Below are 19,299 nucleotides of genomic sequence, written 5' to 3' on the forward strand. Positions count from 1 at the left end.
GCAATCGCAGAATACACCATTGCGATAGTTTTTAACCTTGCAAATTCTTGTGTTTGCATCATTCGCTTTAAGGACGCTTGTCCATCATGCAGCATACAATCTTGAATTTTTTTTATTTCCCCCTTAACGCCCTTGGTGTATGGAGATGGGCTTAGGATTCCTCATCTAGGAGCCTTCACTGAGTCGCTTTGGGACTACTTAAAACATGCCCGCGATATATGATATTCCCGTCTACTCAGCTCCGATTGAAACAGTTATCAAAAAACGTATGTTATTCAAATCAAATGTTAGATATTTTGCTCAGACATAAAAAGGAAACTTTATGTCTCTTGTACTTCAGAAGTGCTTGAACTATCAACCGGCAATTCAGAAGTGCTTTGAAGCAAGTACTCCAGATTTTAATAAACTTAGAGCTTTCAATGCAAGTGTTTGCGTTAACTGAGAGGCATAAGTTAACGTTTTTATCTTAAAAGAGGCAAGCTTTATTATTCTGAAAATAAGAAAGTAGCTTTGAGTTTGAAGGAAAAATTATGGAAACTGAATGTGTTCATATGCGACTGTGGTAGAAAGAATATTACTCAATGCGAAGAAATGAATATTGTTATGCATTATGTAGTCAACAAGTTCAATAATATACCTATTAGTGAACCACATGCTTTTAATATATCTGAAAAATATCTTCTGAATAATATAAAAACAATTCATGAATAAAAAGTAAAACATAAACTTAAAAGATCTGAAAGGGTCTACAGACCACCCAATGACCCAATCTGTTTGTATTTTATGAGTCGTATGCACCCACTTGTAGAGCTCCTTTGAGTTTTATTTATTCATTCCATGAACTATCAACCTACTTAGAAGTCAAAGGACTTTGAAAATGAATGGGAGCTATCAAAAAAGACATCTTGAAAATTGAACGGTTAGAACATTCAACTCTTCATAAAAGGGAAAAAAAAAACGTATAGGGTGTAAATAGTTATGAAATGTAAAACTAAGAATTATAGACCTATAGAAAAACTCCCAACGAGGGTTCCCGTGTAGCAAGTATGTTTGTGCACTTTTTGAAGTCAAGTTGCATATCCAACTGTGATTCTTTAAGATGAAAAGGGAAAGTTTGGCCTCTTAGAACCATAGTGGGCATTACTTCCTCTAGCAAATGGTAAATTATCCATTAGATGTTACGAATATTTTTAATGGTAATTTTAAGGAAGAAATTTATATCGTTGAACAATCGAATGATTGAAGCTTAATAGGACACTTTTTTTTTTATTAAAAAAAAACTTTATGATTGGTTTAGTAAAATTGTTATGGCTCTTGGTTATATTATAGTTGGAGGATGTAATGGATACTGACAGAGCCAACTGAACCAGACGTTGGGATCGCCAAGAGTTGGTTCTCTTTCTTAAAATATTATGCATATTTCTTCAAACTGTCGTAATCTTATTATGCAGGTTCTCATGCATTGAAACTGTTAAAGAACTGCTGTTTTGTTCATCTTGAATGTCTCAAGTAAGTGATAGTGAGCAGTTATTCCAAGTCTCCGGTGGAGTGTTATTGTCATTGCCCTTTGTGACTAAGTGCTTATTGTGACCTTGTGACTTAGGGCTTAGATTGGAGGTATCTAATCTCCCTGGTTTCAAAGGAATGATTTGTGTGGCAGAAGGTCCACCGGTGGAGGAAGGAGTTAGATATGAGCGCGAGACAATTTAAAAGAGGCTGGAATTCGTATGGATTTAACACTGAGGGGGTCTCTGGCGTTGTGCACAGAGGTCCTTGCATGGAAGCTATGGCTATTCTTAGGCGGAAGTTTCCTTTATCCTCCGCCCTGGAATGGGGTTTTTTCGTAAATCATCTTGTTTTCTTTTTTGGTTTTCTGCTCTGAGAGCAATCTTTGTATTCCTCTGATTATGATTTTGTTTGTAATAGAGGTGTGAAGACCAATCTCCCAGCAGATTTGCATGTGAAAGTTTAGATTGGAGGATATTTCAATGGTCTCTCTCTCCCTCTCTCACACACATTCATGTGCAGACAGACAAAGTGGTGGCAAGGGAATACACCAGGTTCCAGCAGCTTTACTGAGGAAAGGCGTGGTCTTGTAGCCTCTGACCTACAAGACAGATTCTCCTGAAGCAGAACTAGCACATACAATACATAATCAAAAGAAAAGCTACCATCACCCAATGCAACTGAATGGAAAATATTGACAAGAAAAGAATGAACGAAATCAAATTTTCTGAGCAGCAGATTTACAAGAATTACAGAAATGCCCAGAGGGCCAGAACTAAATGCTGCCAAGCTATGTCACAAGGATGTGGTTGTGGAATTCAGGATTCGGCACTTATATAGATATAGGATGCGGGAGTCGAGAAATTGAGAACAAAAGCTGCCAGAATCTTCCTGGCGTTAAGTTATATAGATGATGCGTCTTCAGATCTTTGGTCACCATCTGCTGTTGCCTGTACTTGAGCAGCATACTGCAAGTTCCACAAGACATCTTCTATGGAAGGACGTCCCGATGGGTCTGGCAATAAGCACTTATTTGTTATTGACATTACAATTGATAATGATTCTTGAGCACAAGTGCACAATACTATTGGGTCCACTACACGCTTCTGCTCATCCTGGCTGCTGAATGATCCCTGAAAATAATGATTACAAAAAACAAAAAAACAACATGACATTAGTGAAGTGTCTCACATGCAACTCGGTTGCAGATATTAGTGGTCTTATTTGGATAGGATGGTTAACTGAAGTTTGATAATTAAGCCCCATTCTTTGCTAATATGTTCATGTCGGTACTTGTTGAAGCTTCAGTTGCAGTGCTTTCAGTGGGTACCGGGACTCCTGAAGTCAAGAGAATGTTCACTTCCTTGGCTAATGGCTAGGTATACATGGATAAGGCTCTCGAGGAAAGATAGCTAGTTACAATAAGGTGAATTTACCATACTTGGTTTTCCTAGGTTTAGCTATAAGTCAACCATGGGGAAACAAAGAGGGAGGGAGAAAATGTTGCTAGAAGGCAGGAGAACCACAAGCTATAATAATAATGGACACTGGAAGGAAATAAAAAGAGGATAAAAGCTGCTGATGATCAGAAACCTTGCGTACAGTAGCCTTTGCATCATACAGAATGAAACCTGACATACCATTTCACTAAGTAGTCCTGATTCTTCTTTTTGGAAAGCTGAAGATCCTACAAGTGTTTCTAATAATATGAAACCAAAGCTGTAAACATCATCATCCTCAGTAGTCAGCCTGAAAATCACAATGAGTTCAGAAACTAAAATAAGAACCTTGGAGATTAAAATCTGAAGATACATCTGTTTGACCTCATGCAATGTCACATCCATGAGAAAACATACAAGGAAGGTAATCACAAACAGAAAAAGAGAAAGGCAATCAAAGCATTTGACCATAAACAACAGGATGCTTTCACATAATATAAGAAAACACCACACCATGAGAAGAAGGGTCATGAGAAAGGAAGTTATCACTTTCTTTCAGTGTTAGTCCTGAATGAAGGGTAATTGATCCAAGTGCAGACAGTGGCAACTTCCAAATTACAAATGTTCATCACAAAGCATAACTGCACTCCATACACAATGTCACACCATGGTGGAGCTCTCATTTACTATCCAGGTGGAATTCCTTAGATTGTCACAAGAACCAAAGTGTCCAGTAATAAGCAGTCTTCAGTCAGTATGACAGTAGAACTTTGCATGTCACCTCTAACATATAAAAAGTTTTTAACTAGTTCCAGGAGTTTCCTTATCCAGTTTAAATAATGCTCTTCTACTCAAATATATAATGGTCATGCACTCCCCTAAAAGTTCAAACTTTCTCAGACAACGTAGATTGCATGTTCAAACCAGGCTGTATAGAATCTATAGATCACTAAATATATGAACAAGGATCATCTTTTCCGCTGATTGTAGAGCATAAAGAGAACTTCTGTCACTCTGCAACTCTTTTAAGCAAATGGTGGAAAAGAACTCTTCTGTGTGTACATTCAATACTGTCTTGACCATTAGGCAATCTGAACGACAGGCTCAACAAAGGCAGAAAAGGAAATATGTATGACAATCAAATAGAAAAACTAAATCTGGAAATTCAGGATGCCTTTTTCCTCAAAAAGGCTTATGGAAATTCTCAGACTTTAAAAAAATGAATTTTTTTTAAAAAAGAAAATCTCATCATGCAACTTTTTGTATGCTACAGAAAGAATCTCCTCGTATTCTTAACATGAGACTAGTGAGAATTCTTTATGTCATTCTCTTCTCTTGTAATAGACTGAACCAATGTTGCCCATATCATACAATACTGATGTGTATCACACAGTACGTATTGTATAGGTCAGCATGGTCTATATGATATGCCCATCGTACACATTTAATGCGTATCATAGGTGTACAGGCTGTATCGTATGATACGGCTGCCATATCATATGATACGGCGGCCATATCATATGATACGACTAAATACTCCATGCATCGTACGATATGGGATTAAGTAAAAAAAAAGGGGGCCTGATGCCCATTTATTTCGCCTTCTTTTTAAAGCCATCTCTCCCCCCTTCATTTTTAACAATTCTAAGAGCTTAGGAAGAGGGATCAAAGCTTGGGAAGAGGGAGTTTTTTGCAAGTTTTTAAGAGAAATCACCAATAAATCATCAACCTAAGGGACAAATTTTCTCATAAAGATGAGAATGAAGATGAAAAATGATGATTATCATATCGACAGATGATAGAGATGATATTGATTATAAACATATTTTTAATTCTCATTTGGCAGTGAACAATTATACGTTGTGATGTGATGTAAAACACTTTAAACTTCACAGTTCACACTTGTTAAGTTGTTTTTCATGTGTCATTATGTTGTTAACACACTATGGTTTATGAATGATGAATCACAAATATTCACTATGTGTGATGCGTTTTTTTATAAAGAAAACAGCTTTCATGAGTTTTGTTGTAATTTTTTCTATTTCTTCTGACTTTTTTATGAATTAAAAAAATAAATTTTATGATACGTTTAAAATACATTACAACATATTAGGATACAACAGATTAGGTTGGCGTGACCGATACACGATCTGGTACACCTTTTACAACATCGGTCTGAACAGCATCCCACGTACATGTCTCTGAATTATCACCTTTGCACTCCAAAAGAAAGTAGTATCTTCACATGGCACAAGAGAAAATATTCCTTCAGATCATCAACCAGGAAATTATCAGTTGCAAACTTGCAACTAAAATATTCTCAGAACATTTACCCCTTTCCATCACATGCTTGGAAGAACAATTGTCTTATGCACTCTTCGTAAGCTGTCCTGAACTTTTCGTTATCCTTGAGGAGCTTCCGCAAGCTCCCACAAGTGAGATGGTTTTAGATGACATTTCAAGGATATTTTGCATTTTGGACTCCAAAACTTCAATTGTCCATTCTTCTCCTTCTGATAATATGGCTCAAGGATTATTGCTGCCTTCCATGAAAAAGTTTACTTCCCTTATTGGTGCTAGTGTTGCACAGTTTCACTAGTATCCACAGGCTGCAGCCGTATATCTAATTCTTCTTCAGTGTCAAAAAAATTGTTCTCGACTCTTCTCAGAAGTTATTTTTTAAAAGTATTGTAGTGCTGCCCCTCTGCTCAGGTTTCTTAGAAAGATTTTTTATATATATATATATATATATGTATGTATGTATGCATGTATGTATATATGTATATATACCACCTGTGGTTTTTGGTTTCATAATAAATAGAAGAACAAACACACAACTTCCTTTTTCCCTTAAATATATATGTGAAAAATGCATTTTTAGATTTACTGCCCTCAGTATAAAAAAAAAGGGTAACAGCCTGCAGATAATATTCTGAGGCGAAATTAAGACACTTTAGCAATGAGTTTGACAAGTCCTTGTTTGCAAGATGGGTGGATTTAGAAGGTATAAAATTGGAGAAAGCGATGAGTGGTGTCATTCAAGCATACGAATATGCGATTCCGATATCACTTGTAATGAGCATTTACCTTGAAGAACATTTGCTATCCATCAACACTGACTTACCATCTGCCCTTGCCTGGAAAAAAGACAATGAATGTCATTTGATTTCTGGCATTCTCGCTGAAAAATAAACATAATACTGGTAATATTCCATAGCTTAAGAATGGAGTAAGTCGCTCTGCAGCCCAAGGTACCTGAAGTTTTTCAAGCTCTTCAATAAAGATGGACAAGCCATAATCACTAAGCTTTGAAATACCATGCTCATCAATCAAGATATTCTTCGATTTCAATTGGTTGTGAAAGAACCCAGGAATTATTCCAGTATGAAGAAAGTGTACAGCTTTTGCCACTCCAATGAGAACAGCCAACCTCTCAGACCATTTGAGCCCTTTCTCTGAATTAGCTGTGCACAGGAAGTATTGTTAGCAAAAAAAGGGTGATTTCTTTCATTTCAAAAAGCCAAATACATTAATCAACTCCTGTAGGTACTAATGGTAATTCAGTAAGCCATACCAGAAATATGTGCCTGCAGATTCCCATTAGGTATATATTCATAAACAAGAAAAACCCTGTTAACATAGGACTCATCTGGAGCTCCATCAATGCAGTGACCGAGAAGCCAGACTAAGTGGGGATGTCGAAGCTTTGCAAGCAGATCAAGGCGAAGCTTGAGATTTCGAATCTGGTATTTCTTAATCAATGTAAAACAACGTACTGCAACATATGTACCATTCTCCAATCTTCCTTTGTATACCTGAAGGAAAAGATTGACATTCATCAGAACTATCGTGTTCTGAATTGAGAATAAGTTGAAAATTTGAAAGGGAACCAACAGGCAATAAAACTCAGTCAGAGTGTCAATGATATATACAGAAAAAAAGTGTGTAGTTTCATGATCAGTGTTTCATCAATATTTGGCATACTCGTCTTGTCTAATGGAATCCCAATGCTAGGTTAACGAAGGCCACCAATCGTGGAGAAATGTGAAATAAAGTCAAGTCAATAAAAGCAGCAAGAAGTATCAGATGACCTTCTCTGAAGGCACATATTTTTAAAATAAACAACCACTACCATGAAAGAATAAAAAAAATGCCATTTGTTGCAGTTCCTCAATAGAAATTTGGGAGGACCTATACCTTTCCAATCTGTCACGTGCTCATGCTTTTGTCTCTAAATCATAGTGTGCCATTGCAGTAAGGATTTTGATTAACTTTGGTGCAACTAACATTTATCAACAAGTTAGGCTCCAGCACCAAGACTCAAACCAATCAGGTACTTGCTTGAAAACTCCAAACTTAAGTTTGGTCATCAGCACCAGTTTGGTTTTTGTGTCCCTCTGGCATCCTCAAGGTTGGTTATCAAAAATAAGCTGTAAAGGCACACTTTAACTGGAACATGTTATATAGATTACTTATGGGGAGTTCATGAATCAGGTGCCACAATAAGGAATCAAGTGCAATTATGTCTTAAATGTTGATTAGTAGTAGAACTTCTCAATGTTTATGAAGATTCCGGATGAAGACAAACATAGACATCTATGGACATATATGCACATATGCAACCACTATATGCCCGCAAAGCAGCATGCTCAAGGTTCAAATGCATCCCACAGATAAGTTTTTCTTTTTCTCTTTCTTTTTTTTTTGTGGTTGCAAAATATTCTCAAAAAATGCCTAGAACATATAAGTTATAACAGCAAATTTCAAATTATGTGCATAATGGTTTATTATTAGCAGTATCTAATAAATTGACACTTGGATAACACTTACCAACCTAAAGAAGGCATCATTGTAAAGCAAGAATTATACACATTCATGTTTTAAAATTGCACATTACCTTCCCAAAGGAGTTTTCACCCATGTATGCAGATTGACTGAGGTTGTCTGTGGCTTCTTCTAGCTCTGCTACAGTGAACTGTCTATAGACAGGTAAACCCTGCGTCCCTAACTTCATCGTTTGGACATATCCTGAAAACAATGAAGGGATAAGAAAATAATTTACTTTCTTCCAACAAAAATAAAAAATAACATGCTAGAAGGTAACATGAATGAGTTAGGCAGTAGTAGCTCCATTGCTATGACTTGGGAGAGAAACATGTCACGTCCCTGTCAAGAAGACGACTCTTCTTGAGATTATAAAACAAATATCTCCATTTCAACTCCAGCTACCTTAGTTCCTATTTCCCACATAAATAAATTTCTCCCATAATTATTTGAGGTCTCTTACTAAACATAAAATATCATATTTCCAAAGTCATTCTGCAATTTTCTTGCTTCCAGATCTGATCATATTAGAGACATAAGAAAACTTCTTCAACCTAGCAACTAAATTCTATTGGACAGAAAAAAAAATGTTACCATAATTCCACTAGAAATTCTATGTAATGTTCAAAAACAGGAAGCCACTGTGCTTGGTCATAGTGCTGAAAGCTTGTCCACACAGATTGGACATTCTATCACCCGTAGTTTGCATATCAGCATCAAAAAAGGAGATGCTATTGTGGATTTGTTTACTTGTTTACGCTTGCTTTATCTCATTTAGACATTGGTTTGTGACTTGGATAAGCGAGCTCAAATAATTTCTCAAAGCAATTAACACTTTATATAGGACGGACTGCATATAACTGACAGGTTAAAGATTCACCTATCCCATTGTGCTTGATTCACATTTCCAGCTACAGAAGACCAAGATAAGCATTACAACCAAATGCAGAATCTGACATAGGAAGGTCAGTTACCAGAGTATGGCCTATAAAGAATTAACAAACTTCAAGGTTGCTGAACTGCCAGAACAAATATGGAATAAGAAAAGGATTCAACAACCATCTAATGCTCTAGAAATCATGGCTTATTCTTAAAGGAATCTCCACTAGGACCACTTCCCATTGGATTCCTTCGCTAAGAGTGGACCATGCCAAAGAAATGCTCAATATAAAGGTCACCAACATGGAATATGTTTCAAAAACTGAGAGAAAAGCCACTTGCTATCAAACCAAGGAATATATACCCACCTAAGAGAAACATTGTTGACATGGAGTAACCTCACTCTACTATATGATTTGATGTAAAATTTGCAAGCCTAAAAGTTTAAGACAAGCGCTTCACCAGTTCAAGAAGTTCTTTTGCTAATAGAACCTGATATGTGAAGAACCAAACATAGCACTATGATCTTCTGTTCTAGCGTTACTAGAAAATGACCCACAGTGAAAGGTAACTTCGTGACTGCAGAACCATTATGAGCAAGATGAGGTGTAAACAGACCTTGAAACATTTAGATTCTAACAAGTGGGAACTTGTTCCCAACAGAGCTCCAATGATCAAAGGAGAACATTTCCACTTGGTTATCTCACAAGGAATCAGCCATGCCAAAGGATACTTAATTTAGTGGTTGCCAAAGTGGAATATGGTTCAGGACGTTAGGTGGATTACATATGTCCATGGCGGACACAACGTCCACAAGTTTGACAAGAGGACTTGTCTTCTGCTTCAATGTTTGGAGGAACATCGTATAATCTAGCAACTTCGATGTGATGATTATTATCACTGGAGGTCCAGACCTAAAGGCTTGTAAGAAGTTAAAATGAAAACAGCCTAATAGTTCAACAATTAGAAAATGTTATTTATCTGAAAGCTTCGTCATGGTAACCTTGAAGGTCGAAATTTTACACCCTTTTTGTGAGACACTTTGCATAATGTGAGCCATGTTAGACACTCATTCAAGCTCATAACTGATAATGCCAAGTTTAGTCGAAAATGGAAGAGTAAATCCATTCTAAATTGTAACCGATGCATTAAAAAAAGACATTTAAAGATTGAAGCATAATTGAACAAGTGAGCAAAAAGAAACCAAATAAAGCAGATTAACACAGATACAGAAAACAGCAATATGGACGCTCAACAATGTCCATATTGTGGACCAGCTGTTCTTTTCCTGACACGTTTCTTTGTAATACAGTAAGAAAGGACTCACGCAAAAAACCCTTTACGAGAACAAACTATAAAATCCTAGTACTGGAAATTAATACTCAGGGATATTCATTCCACAGGGGCCGCAATTTGCGCGCTCTTGAACAAAAAAAGAAAAAGAAAACTATAAACATAACACGGTAAAGCACGCGTGAAGTTGTCATCAACTGGAAGAGTATGGACGCAGTTCTTACCTTTTCAATACTTATTTACCTATGTAATCATCTCTCCAAGGAAGTGTCATAAAAAGGTGGAATTTTGGAAAACGAAGCTGTAGGATCCTTTTGACTTACAGCGACTACATAAGAGGCTACGCAATATTTATTAAGAAATTGAAGAAAACAGAAAAAAAAAAAGCTTGCTTACTTGCATTGGCGAGGAGCTCCGTAGAGAAACCCGTAGGAGAGCTTTCAGTTACTGGCACAGGCTTTGGCAGTAATTGTTGGTCTTCTTTTCTTTTCTTCCAGCACTGTCTACATCTAGGAAGAGATAACAACCCAAGTAGCAGCACAAGGACTACAATTCCACCAATAACACCAATCAGTAACCAGATGCCACCGTGATTAGAAGCCTTTTCTTGATTATCTACTCCTCTACAAAATGGGAGCTTGTGTTGGTGTTGGGGATCAATTGACAAACAGTTCCCACTAAATATGACAACTCTTTTGTCCGAATGAGAACTCAGGCATGGAGGCAGTCCTCCAGTCAATCTGTTGGATGAAACATCGACAAAACCGAGTCCACTGCCGCAATTGAGATTGGAAGGTAGAGACCCACTCAGCATGTTCATTGCCAAATTCAAGTAAGTGATATTTGGCAACGAGAAAATCACAGAAGGTGGCCGCCCTTTAAGAAAATTGTAGGAGAGATCAAGATGTTGAAGCGCTTTTAGTTCACCAAAGTGTTCCGGGATCTCATCGGACAGTAAATTCTTGCTAAGTAACACGGTAACCAGTGATCCTGGAAGCACGGGTATTCTGGAATCCAGCTTGTTATTCCTCAAGTCCAACACTTGAAGCTTAGTCAGTCCACCAAGGTTAGGAAGCGCGCCGGAGATGCCATTTCCGGAGAAGCCAAGTACAGTGAGAGTCTTAATCGTGCCTATCGATCTCGGAATCGAACCATCAAATCGATTGTTCTTCATACTCAAGATTGTTAAATTGGCAAACGTACCAAACCAATCCGGCAAGCTGCCATTTAAGAAATTGTTGTCCACTACCCAAGTCTGAAGACTTCCCATGGAGGACATCCTGTCAGGGATAGGCCCATACAGGAAATTTGAACTCAAATCAATTGCTTCAAGTGAATCCAGCCTATGAATCTTATCAGGAAGCGGACCCCACATCCCTAAGGAAACCAAGCTAACAGCCTTTAAGCTTGAGAGCCTGGTCAATGTGGTAACGAACGAATCCATGGAGAAATCACCTGTCAGTGTTTGGCCTGGAATTGGGACTCCCTCAAAATCTCCAACCTTAGAAGGCTTATCACCAACTACCTTTAGCTCAACGACAGAATCCCCATTGCATACGATGCTTACCGCTTGTGAACCAGGAATGCTGCAGAGGTCATTACTGCTATTCCATACATCCAATGCCTTTGGGTACTGGAGATGCTTCCTTAGTTGCTGCAGAACCTCTGTTTGGGAGGCCTGCAACTGTTGGGTACCAGGCAGCAGCAGAGCCCAAGAGAAAACCGTCAAGAGTAGAACAGCAGGAAGACCTTCCATCGTTAGAAAAGCTTATGTCCCACCTATACTGTTCATGATAAAAAAATGGCCTTCTTATTAGAAGCAACACAAAGCAGTTGTGGAGCTCTGAGAATAGTATCAAACACTCACGAAGTAAGAGACCACAAAAAGAATATAGAGTGCGGATTGATGAAAACCAGAGCTATTCCTACGGTTCACTCAAGCGGCCGTGGAGAGAAACCAGGTTAATGTGGAAGCCGAAAAGATGAAAGGCGGGGCAAATGCATAGAGTTTTATGTTTCCCGAAGTGGGTACTGAGCAGAATCAGGTCCCGAGGGACAAGACGAAGATGAAAAGAAGGTGAAGGGCGGACCAATTTGTTAAAGGATGAGGTTCTATGGCACAGAAAATCTGGAGTCCGCAGCTGCCATTGGAGCAGAGAAAGCAAACAACACGGAGACTGCTAGAAACCAACTAAAACGAGAAGAATTAGAGAGAGCACATGGCCGTCATTGATGGGTAGTGCAGTCAGGAGGTGAGTTACACCAGTGCATTAATGGTGGTTGGCGAACGGAAAGAGAGCGAGGTCCTGGTCAAAAGAACAGTGAGCAAGGAGAAGAACGCGGGGACAAGCGAGGGGAAAAAGGAGGAAATGAATGAAAAAGAAGAAAAAAGGAAAGGCGAAATAAGAACATTTGTCCATGGTTAAAACTTCAATCTGAAAAGCTGAAACAGTGAGCTGCCCCGTCGCCCCCGTTTTCTCCTCAGAATTACAGAAAGCACCTCCCGCTGTGCAGTTTGGCTTCGAGCAGCTGGTTGTTGATGTTTGAACGTTTTCAGACATCAGTAAAAAAGAATTAATTTCTCTCTGCAGAAGTCTAAAGCCTCTGCCGGAAATCTTATCCTACTCCATTTGTTTGCAGGTAATTGTATTGAACCCCTTGGCACATGGATGACCTCAGGAATCATTTTGAATTCTTAGGAAGATGAAAGCAAGGAACTCCCCACCTCGTTAAGGGAACACTCGGCACCTTCCATAGAAGGCGGCCAAGAATCCGACGTTAGACGAGCCCTCTTACTAGTATGTCCTAATAGAGGTCGGACTGAGTACCCAGTTGGGTCTTGAACTTCACATTGATTCATTAGGCAGCACTTCGTTCGTAATAAACTCTTCCTGGACGGTGGAACATAACAAGTGGGCTTAAGAGGTGCACACCCACTGTGTCTTTTGTTTGATTTTTATAGTTGTTATTCTTTTGCACTACAAGTTTGATCGTTATGGTTGTTACTCTTCTATACTGTAAAGAATGGTATGTGCGACACTCGAGTTGATTGATATCTCGTAATGGCGGTCAACTATTTGGGTAAATAGGTAAGTTGCTACTAAGTGCACACACCCCTCAAAAGCAAATCACAAACATCTTTGAATCTTTATCTTCATCTACTTTTCTGTTTGTCACTTTGCTCTCAAACAAAATAATTTTGTACTAGCAAAACAGCAGCCAAAGTAAGTACGAGGGCAATAGAAGTAACCACGACTAGGGTCCCAAAACATCTTCGGCTCTCACTTAGGTGGTAGGATACTCTTTCTGCTCATCCAAAAGTAATGAAATATGACTTTATTCGAGCTCACCTCCAGCTAGGTCCCATAAATTTCACTAAGCCCAGCTGATTAAATGAATCAGTCAAGCATATGAGGCAGGAGACAGATGAGCCAAGCTTGACTCGGCTCTAGTGGCAACCATGTCATACTCCTCTGTCTAGCCAATTTACATCATCTTTATGCGTCAGCTAAAGGGCAGCAGTCAATGCTTCTAAGCTTTAAGAGGCAACTGCTCATAAGAATACATTCAATGTGGGGCAAACGACGTAGATCTTTAAAGCACCAAAGGACGGCAAAAGTTATGAGCATTCACATCATCTAATTAGCCAAAGTGAATTATTATCATTGTCTAGGTCTTACTATAGGGGAAAAAGCAAAAGCAAGTTGGTGTGTCGAATGGAACCAATGAAGTAACAGTGCCTTGTGCTACTCATGGGGTGAGAATGGTTTCACTTTTTCCTCTTTCCGTTTCAGTAACTATAAGGTAACATCTGAAACCGAGCCCATTTGGACCAACCACCCAGATCAGATTCGAGTCGGATCCAGTCTTATGAATCTACTTTAAAAAAATAGGCTAGATTTATAGAACACTGGAACAAATGTTTCATGAATCTGCTTCAATTTTAAAGATAAATTCATGGGGTTATTGTCGCTAAAGGACCCCTAAACTTCATAATGTGCTGAATTGTGAAATTATATGCAAAATTAATGTAGCATTTGGATGACACTGTTAATAAAATATGTTTTGCAGAAAATTATGTTAGAACTTGGTTTTATGAAACTTGGTGTGTATGTTTGGGTGACACCAAAGGCAGAGCTAGCAGCCAGTCACAAAATATATTTTATTTACGTATATAAACTTCATCAATTTTTTGTTTTTTTTTTTATATATGAGTGCCCCTTAAAGTTTGAAATTTAAACTTACAGCACCCTTCAACCAAATTTTTCTAGCTCTACCATTGGGTGACACGTAAAAAGAAAATTTTCTATGGAAAACTTGAAAGGAGTTGGCACTCCCTTCTGAAAATCTTGTTTGGCAAAACTTTTGTTTTTCACAAGCTTAGATTTGATTGACTGTTACTCAAACTTGCCTTAAGCAGTCATTTGAGATTAAGAATAACATGTAAGTGTTTCATAAGTGTGCTTCAAAATTGAAATAGATTTATAAAACACTTGTTCAGGTGTTAGATTGAATCTACTCTAATTTTTGAGATATATTTATGAAATACTCGAACCGATGAGTTGGTAGGTGCAACATTGGTCTTTCTAGAGAGAAGTTTTTATTTGCTTGTTGGGGACACCACTTTGCGAAATATTTATGTCGCTGGTAAATTCAAGCACTAGTGCAGGAATATTCCAGAAAAGGGAAAACTAAGAGTTCACGTGACATCTTCTTTTATGAGGACAAATTGAACATACATATCTTTTCTTGAGAGTTGATATTTGATCTTACCATCTTAGTTTTTGGTGCTGTCCGTTTGAGAGGTAGATTTGGTTGAAGCCTGAAGGTACAGAGTAGAATGAAGCCAGATAAAAAGTGTTGATATGATGGAAGAAGACTTGGGCAATAAAGGCTGCATGCATTTTCATGGGTACCATTTCTTGAACATGACAAAAGTTACAAGCAGTTGTCACCAAATTTAAATAGTTACACATGGTAAAATTCATGTATATCTTGTATATACTTAGATCACTTGCAAAATCAAACTCATATATATATATATATATAGCTGTTTAATCATATATTTTCTATTTTATTACATTGTTATTTTTAGCTTCATGCATACCACATTCATTGGTAGAAGTAGGGAACAAATTTGACCATGTTTTAAAAGTTATAATTAAACTGGAGGATGTTGTCCGTATCGAAGAAGGGTGAAGTTTTGACTTTATAACTCTTTTTTAAAACTTAAACGGTTAGATATTGTGTTGATTTGACAATGTTAAAGGTTTATCTTGCACTTTATAACCATTTTCAAAGTACATGAACACAAGACAAAGTATATAAACGCGTAAACGGTAGTGGATGTATCAAACATTGCACACGTCTTTATTGAGATATTAAAATATTTAATATCTCTGGACAGATTTTTTGACTTATTCCGACTATAGAGAGTATATATAATACGCAATTGATAGATAATGAATATGCTTGATTGACAATTATTTAATTGCATATATTACAATCCAACTTTGGTTCAACTTATTCTTTAAGAAAAAAAAAATACTACACGAAGTGATCACCCGACTCAGCCAGGGACCGTAGGGGCCGTGGGCTCCTCCAGAATTGAACATAATTTTTACATATAATTTTTTAAAATTTTCAATTATTTGTATAAAAAAATTAAAAATTTATATTTTTGGCTCATGTTAAAATTTTAAAACTACAATTCGTTCTTTTCAATGAAAAATTTCTGCTTCTTTTCTTAGACTCAACAAGTCACCAAGTCAACTCATCGACCTGATCATTTGTCGATCCGAGTCCGAGTCACAAGTCTGCCAACTTTGCCCAAAGGTGATCATAGAAATGTACTCCAAAACCAAGAAGCACGAGGGATAATGTTTTAATATACATATTAAAATAGGTATTAAAATTATGTGTTTAAATTATTATATGAATAAATGAGTAGATCATATATATATATATATATATATATATATATATATATATATATATATAGAGAGAGAGAGAGAGAGAGAGAAAGAGAGAGAGAGAGCTTAGGGGCATGGATTGCGGTACATGGAAAAGCTGTCCGAGGGCCCTCACTTACCTGGATCCAACTGGAACTGGGTCCATCCTGACTGGCTCGATGAACTTGTTTCGGGTTCGGACATGTGTCGACCTCAGGGGTTTGTCCTGAAGGACACTAATATTAGAAACCCAAAAATTTAACCCTTTCTTTGTGGGGCACAAACAGGCAATAATCCAATTTATGGAACATGAGAAAACTTTTAGCAATGGACTTGGTTTATTAGAAAATGGGAAATATTTGAGCTACAGTAATAAATTCCGGTGAGGAAGAAGGACATGGCCTATCGTGATCTTTCCCCCGGAAAAAGAAGAAGAAATTTCCCTTGGCTCTGTTACCAATAACAATAGAATACCATTCAACTTAGGTATCGATCTTTTTGAATATCTAAACTCTTGACCTGAATGAGAACGGGAGCTGGTTCTGAATTGCGTCAAAATTCAAAATATACGTATCTATATAAAACTAAAACAGCAAAAAAAAATTCAAAAAATTTAAAAGTATGAAAAATAATCACATTTGAGAAAATACCTACTTGCATCCTTAATTGGACCTGCATTGAACTGGAAAGGGTCGGATTCGAATCTCTTTGTTTTTTTTTTTAGGGTGAGTTGTTCATTCTACCACCCTAAGAAAGGCCATAGGCCCCCCTCCAGTGCCCTCCCCCTAGGTTATCGAGCTTGCTTCAGGCCCTTTTACAGGCTAGAGGTTGAGCGCTTCTGGAGCGGGCAGGTGACTTCCAAGGACTTGATCCCGAGTTCTTAGCGGACGGAGTAATTTCCCCGCGCCAGTGCACTACAACCCCTTGAGGTGAATCTCTCTGATTTTGAAAGCACTTGATTGTATTGCTTCACCGATAAAAAAACCTCGAGATTTGATTACATTGCTAGCCATATGCAAATCCATGACCAATATAAATAACAAATTCGCAAGAAAACAGAACAAAAACTTGGAGATGTGTGGATAATCAGAAAAAATAAAAAGGTATTTGAGATGAAGGAAAAATTGAAGGTGGGGGGGGGGGATATATATATATATATATATATATATATAGAGAGAGAGAGAGAGAGAGAGAGATTGGTAGCTAGATGACTTATAAAGAACCATCTTGGTTGTCTCTCTTGAGAGAGAGAGAAATTGGTAGCTGGATAGCTTATAAAGAATCATCTTGGTTGTTGATATTAAAGGTTGAAAGAAAATCAAAGAAAAAAGTTGTTAATTGATGTTGAATGACTAAAATATCATATCTCATTTTTCTCCTTTTTTTTTTCCTTAGTTTTCTCTCTTCAACCAGTCATGTTACATGGTTTAAACATTTATATAGTTAAAAAAAGTCTTATTTTGACATTAACAAATAACAATGCAGTCCTTTTAGTAATAAAATTTTAAAATTTAAACGACTTTACAATCGTCTAGTGTCCAGTAGTATTATATATATAGTGATTAGCAGCAGACAAATAGGTCAAGAACAAAAATCAGACCCATTAAATATAATATTTAAAGAGCTCCAAAATGTATATTAAGTTGACCATTTTTGAGGTTTTAATAGTGTTTTCATATCAAGCAAAAATGAAAAACTCTAGTAGAATCAACATTTTTCTTAAAAACCACTTGATTAAAAGCATGTTTATATCAAAATAGGTTTTATAAACATATTAAGATGTTTATATGTTCTTCAAAATAAATTTTTTACCCAAAAATTAAAGGGTTTGACTTCTACCACTGACTTTAAGTATATATAAAATCCTGCAAGATGCAAAATAAGTTACTACATTGATATTATCAACGATTTATAATAACAATGTATTTTAAAATTTCAATTGTGTGACAACTACCTAGCATCTGGCAGTGTGTATATATATTAGAGACAAATTGAGCGTTTAAAGTAAAATTAGAGTATCATACATTTTGAGAACGCTGAGGTGGTTTTTGTCCTTTGCGCGATAATTGCATGAAAGGAGAGCAAGTTGGAACAGACGGTCAAACACGGACGCCCCTCGTTCCTCGAGCTGCGCTTCTCATAATTTTTGTGAGCCCCACGCCTTCAGCTTTTTTTCTTTTTCTTTTTTTTTTAAAAAAAAAAAGCCTTAAACTAAGCTTATTTTTGTTCCCTTTTTAAGTTTTAACGACTCACGAGGTCAGCGGAGAAAAAAAAAAAAAAAAACCAAAGACCAACGTCTCTTTTCTGTTTACCACAGTCCCTTGATTTTTGGCGACGCTTACGGCATCATCAGTCTCATGGATCATGAGACGATGCCAACTGGATTTGGATCTTTCGTATAGGATGAGTCCGCTACTGGACCCACTGTCCATTTGAAAAAGTCACTAGCAAGTTGTAGCTTTGATCCTTGTGACCAAAGTCTTCGTCAATAAAAATAAGGGTAGGTTCGATTTGTTTGGTCCTAGGCCATCAAATCAAGGATAAGGTGCACTCGTAGGGTCAACGGCTGATAGGTAAATTTCTGGTGTGGGCTACTGCCCACACACATTGCAAGACTTAAAATCACAATGGGCTGCCTACATGAAAGTTGGACTGAGATAATTTTGGGAGTTTTACACCAAGCAAGTGAAGAAATTCTCTAAAAATGGTTTCCTTCATTTATTTAAAAGACCAAAAAAGAAAAGAAAAGAAAAAGAACTGCCAATGTACTTCCGTCAACTTGGCCAAGCAAAATGCATGTTATTTGTTATGATTGTCGCTAATATTATTATTGAAAACAATATAAAAGGGTTGGGGGCCCTTTCCCCCACAAGTTGCATGGAAGTGAATGGTGACTTTGTTTATGTAGAGTTATCCAACTCGCTTGATGGTAGTTCTTCGATCCATTGCAATGAACAATTAAGAGACAAACAAGAAAAAAAATGTTTGAGATGAAAATATTTATAAATTTTTTTATCATTACTTTCTCTCAATCGTCCATCATAATATGTAGGACGGCCCATCATAAGTGACTCTGTATAGCTAGGATTATATATATATAATGCCCGGTTATATTTCATTAGGACACTATATTAATTTCAGGTTCTCAGCAATTAGCTTACATGCATATCAATCTTAGCCCGTACAGAAGCGTAAACATCATAATCTAGACTATCATAGCTACAAGTGCAAACATATATGTTGTGATCACAGACATCACAAGAACCTCCTAACATTTATATCAAAGGAGAGAAAGAGGGAGGGAGAGAGAGAGAACAGGAAAAGGGATGAACTGTTGATGACATGTGGACAAAAAAGCATTGTTGGAAATGTCAGTCATCGGCATGATGAGATTGAGACTGTTTTTT

At 37.2% G+C, this 19,299-nt stretch overlaps 1 protein-coding gene across 1 annotated transcript; it reads right to left on the bottom strand.

Moving 5' to 3' along the window:
- Positions 1–2,181: 2,181 nt before the first annotated feature.
- LOC116249796 (probable inactive leucine-rich repeat receptor-like protein kinase At3g03770) lies at positions 2,182–12,492 on the bottom strand. Its single transcript, XM_031623067.2, has 8 exons — positions 11,809–12,492; positions 10,338–11,725; positions 7,843–7,973; positions 6,520–6,760; positions 6,201–6,409; positions 6,033–6,082; positions 3,147–3,255; positions 2,182–2,639 (listed from the first exon to the last, which is right to left on the bottom strand). The coding sequence occupies exons 2-8, from the start codon at positions 11,695–11,697 to the stop codon at positions 2,409–2,411; spliced, it is 2,331 nt and encodes a 776-aa protein (XP_031478927.1). The 5' UTR covers positions 11,698–11,725; positions 11,809–12,492; the 3' UTR covers positions 2,182–2,408.
- Between the last annotated feature and the right edge of the window lie 6,807 nt (positions 12,493–19,299).

The sequence above is a fragment of the Nymphaea colorata genome, chromosome 3, assembly GCF_008831285.2.
Source record: "Nymphaea colorata isolate Beijing-Zhang1983 chromosome 3, ASM883128v2, whole genome shotgun sequence".
Lineage (NCBI taxonomy): Eukaryota > Viridiplantae > Streptophyta > Magnoliopsida > Nymphaeales > Nymphaeaceae > Nymphaea > Nymphaea colorata.

Coding starts and splice junctions, on each gene's coding strand:
- LOC116249796 (XM_031623067.2), bottom strand. CDS start 11,697: ATGGAAGGTCTTCCTGCTGTTCTACTCTTGACGGTTTTCTCTTGGGCT. Junction 7,974..10,337: donor GGAGCTCCTCGCCAATGCAA/GTAAGCAAGCTT, acceptor CATTGTTTTCAG/GATATGTCCAAACGATGAAG. Junction 3,256..6,032: donor GATAGCAAATGTTCTTCAAG/GTAAATGCTCAT, acceptor TGTGATTTTCAG/GCTGACTACTGAGGATGATG.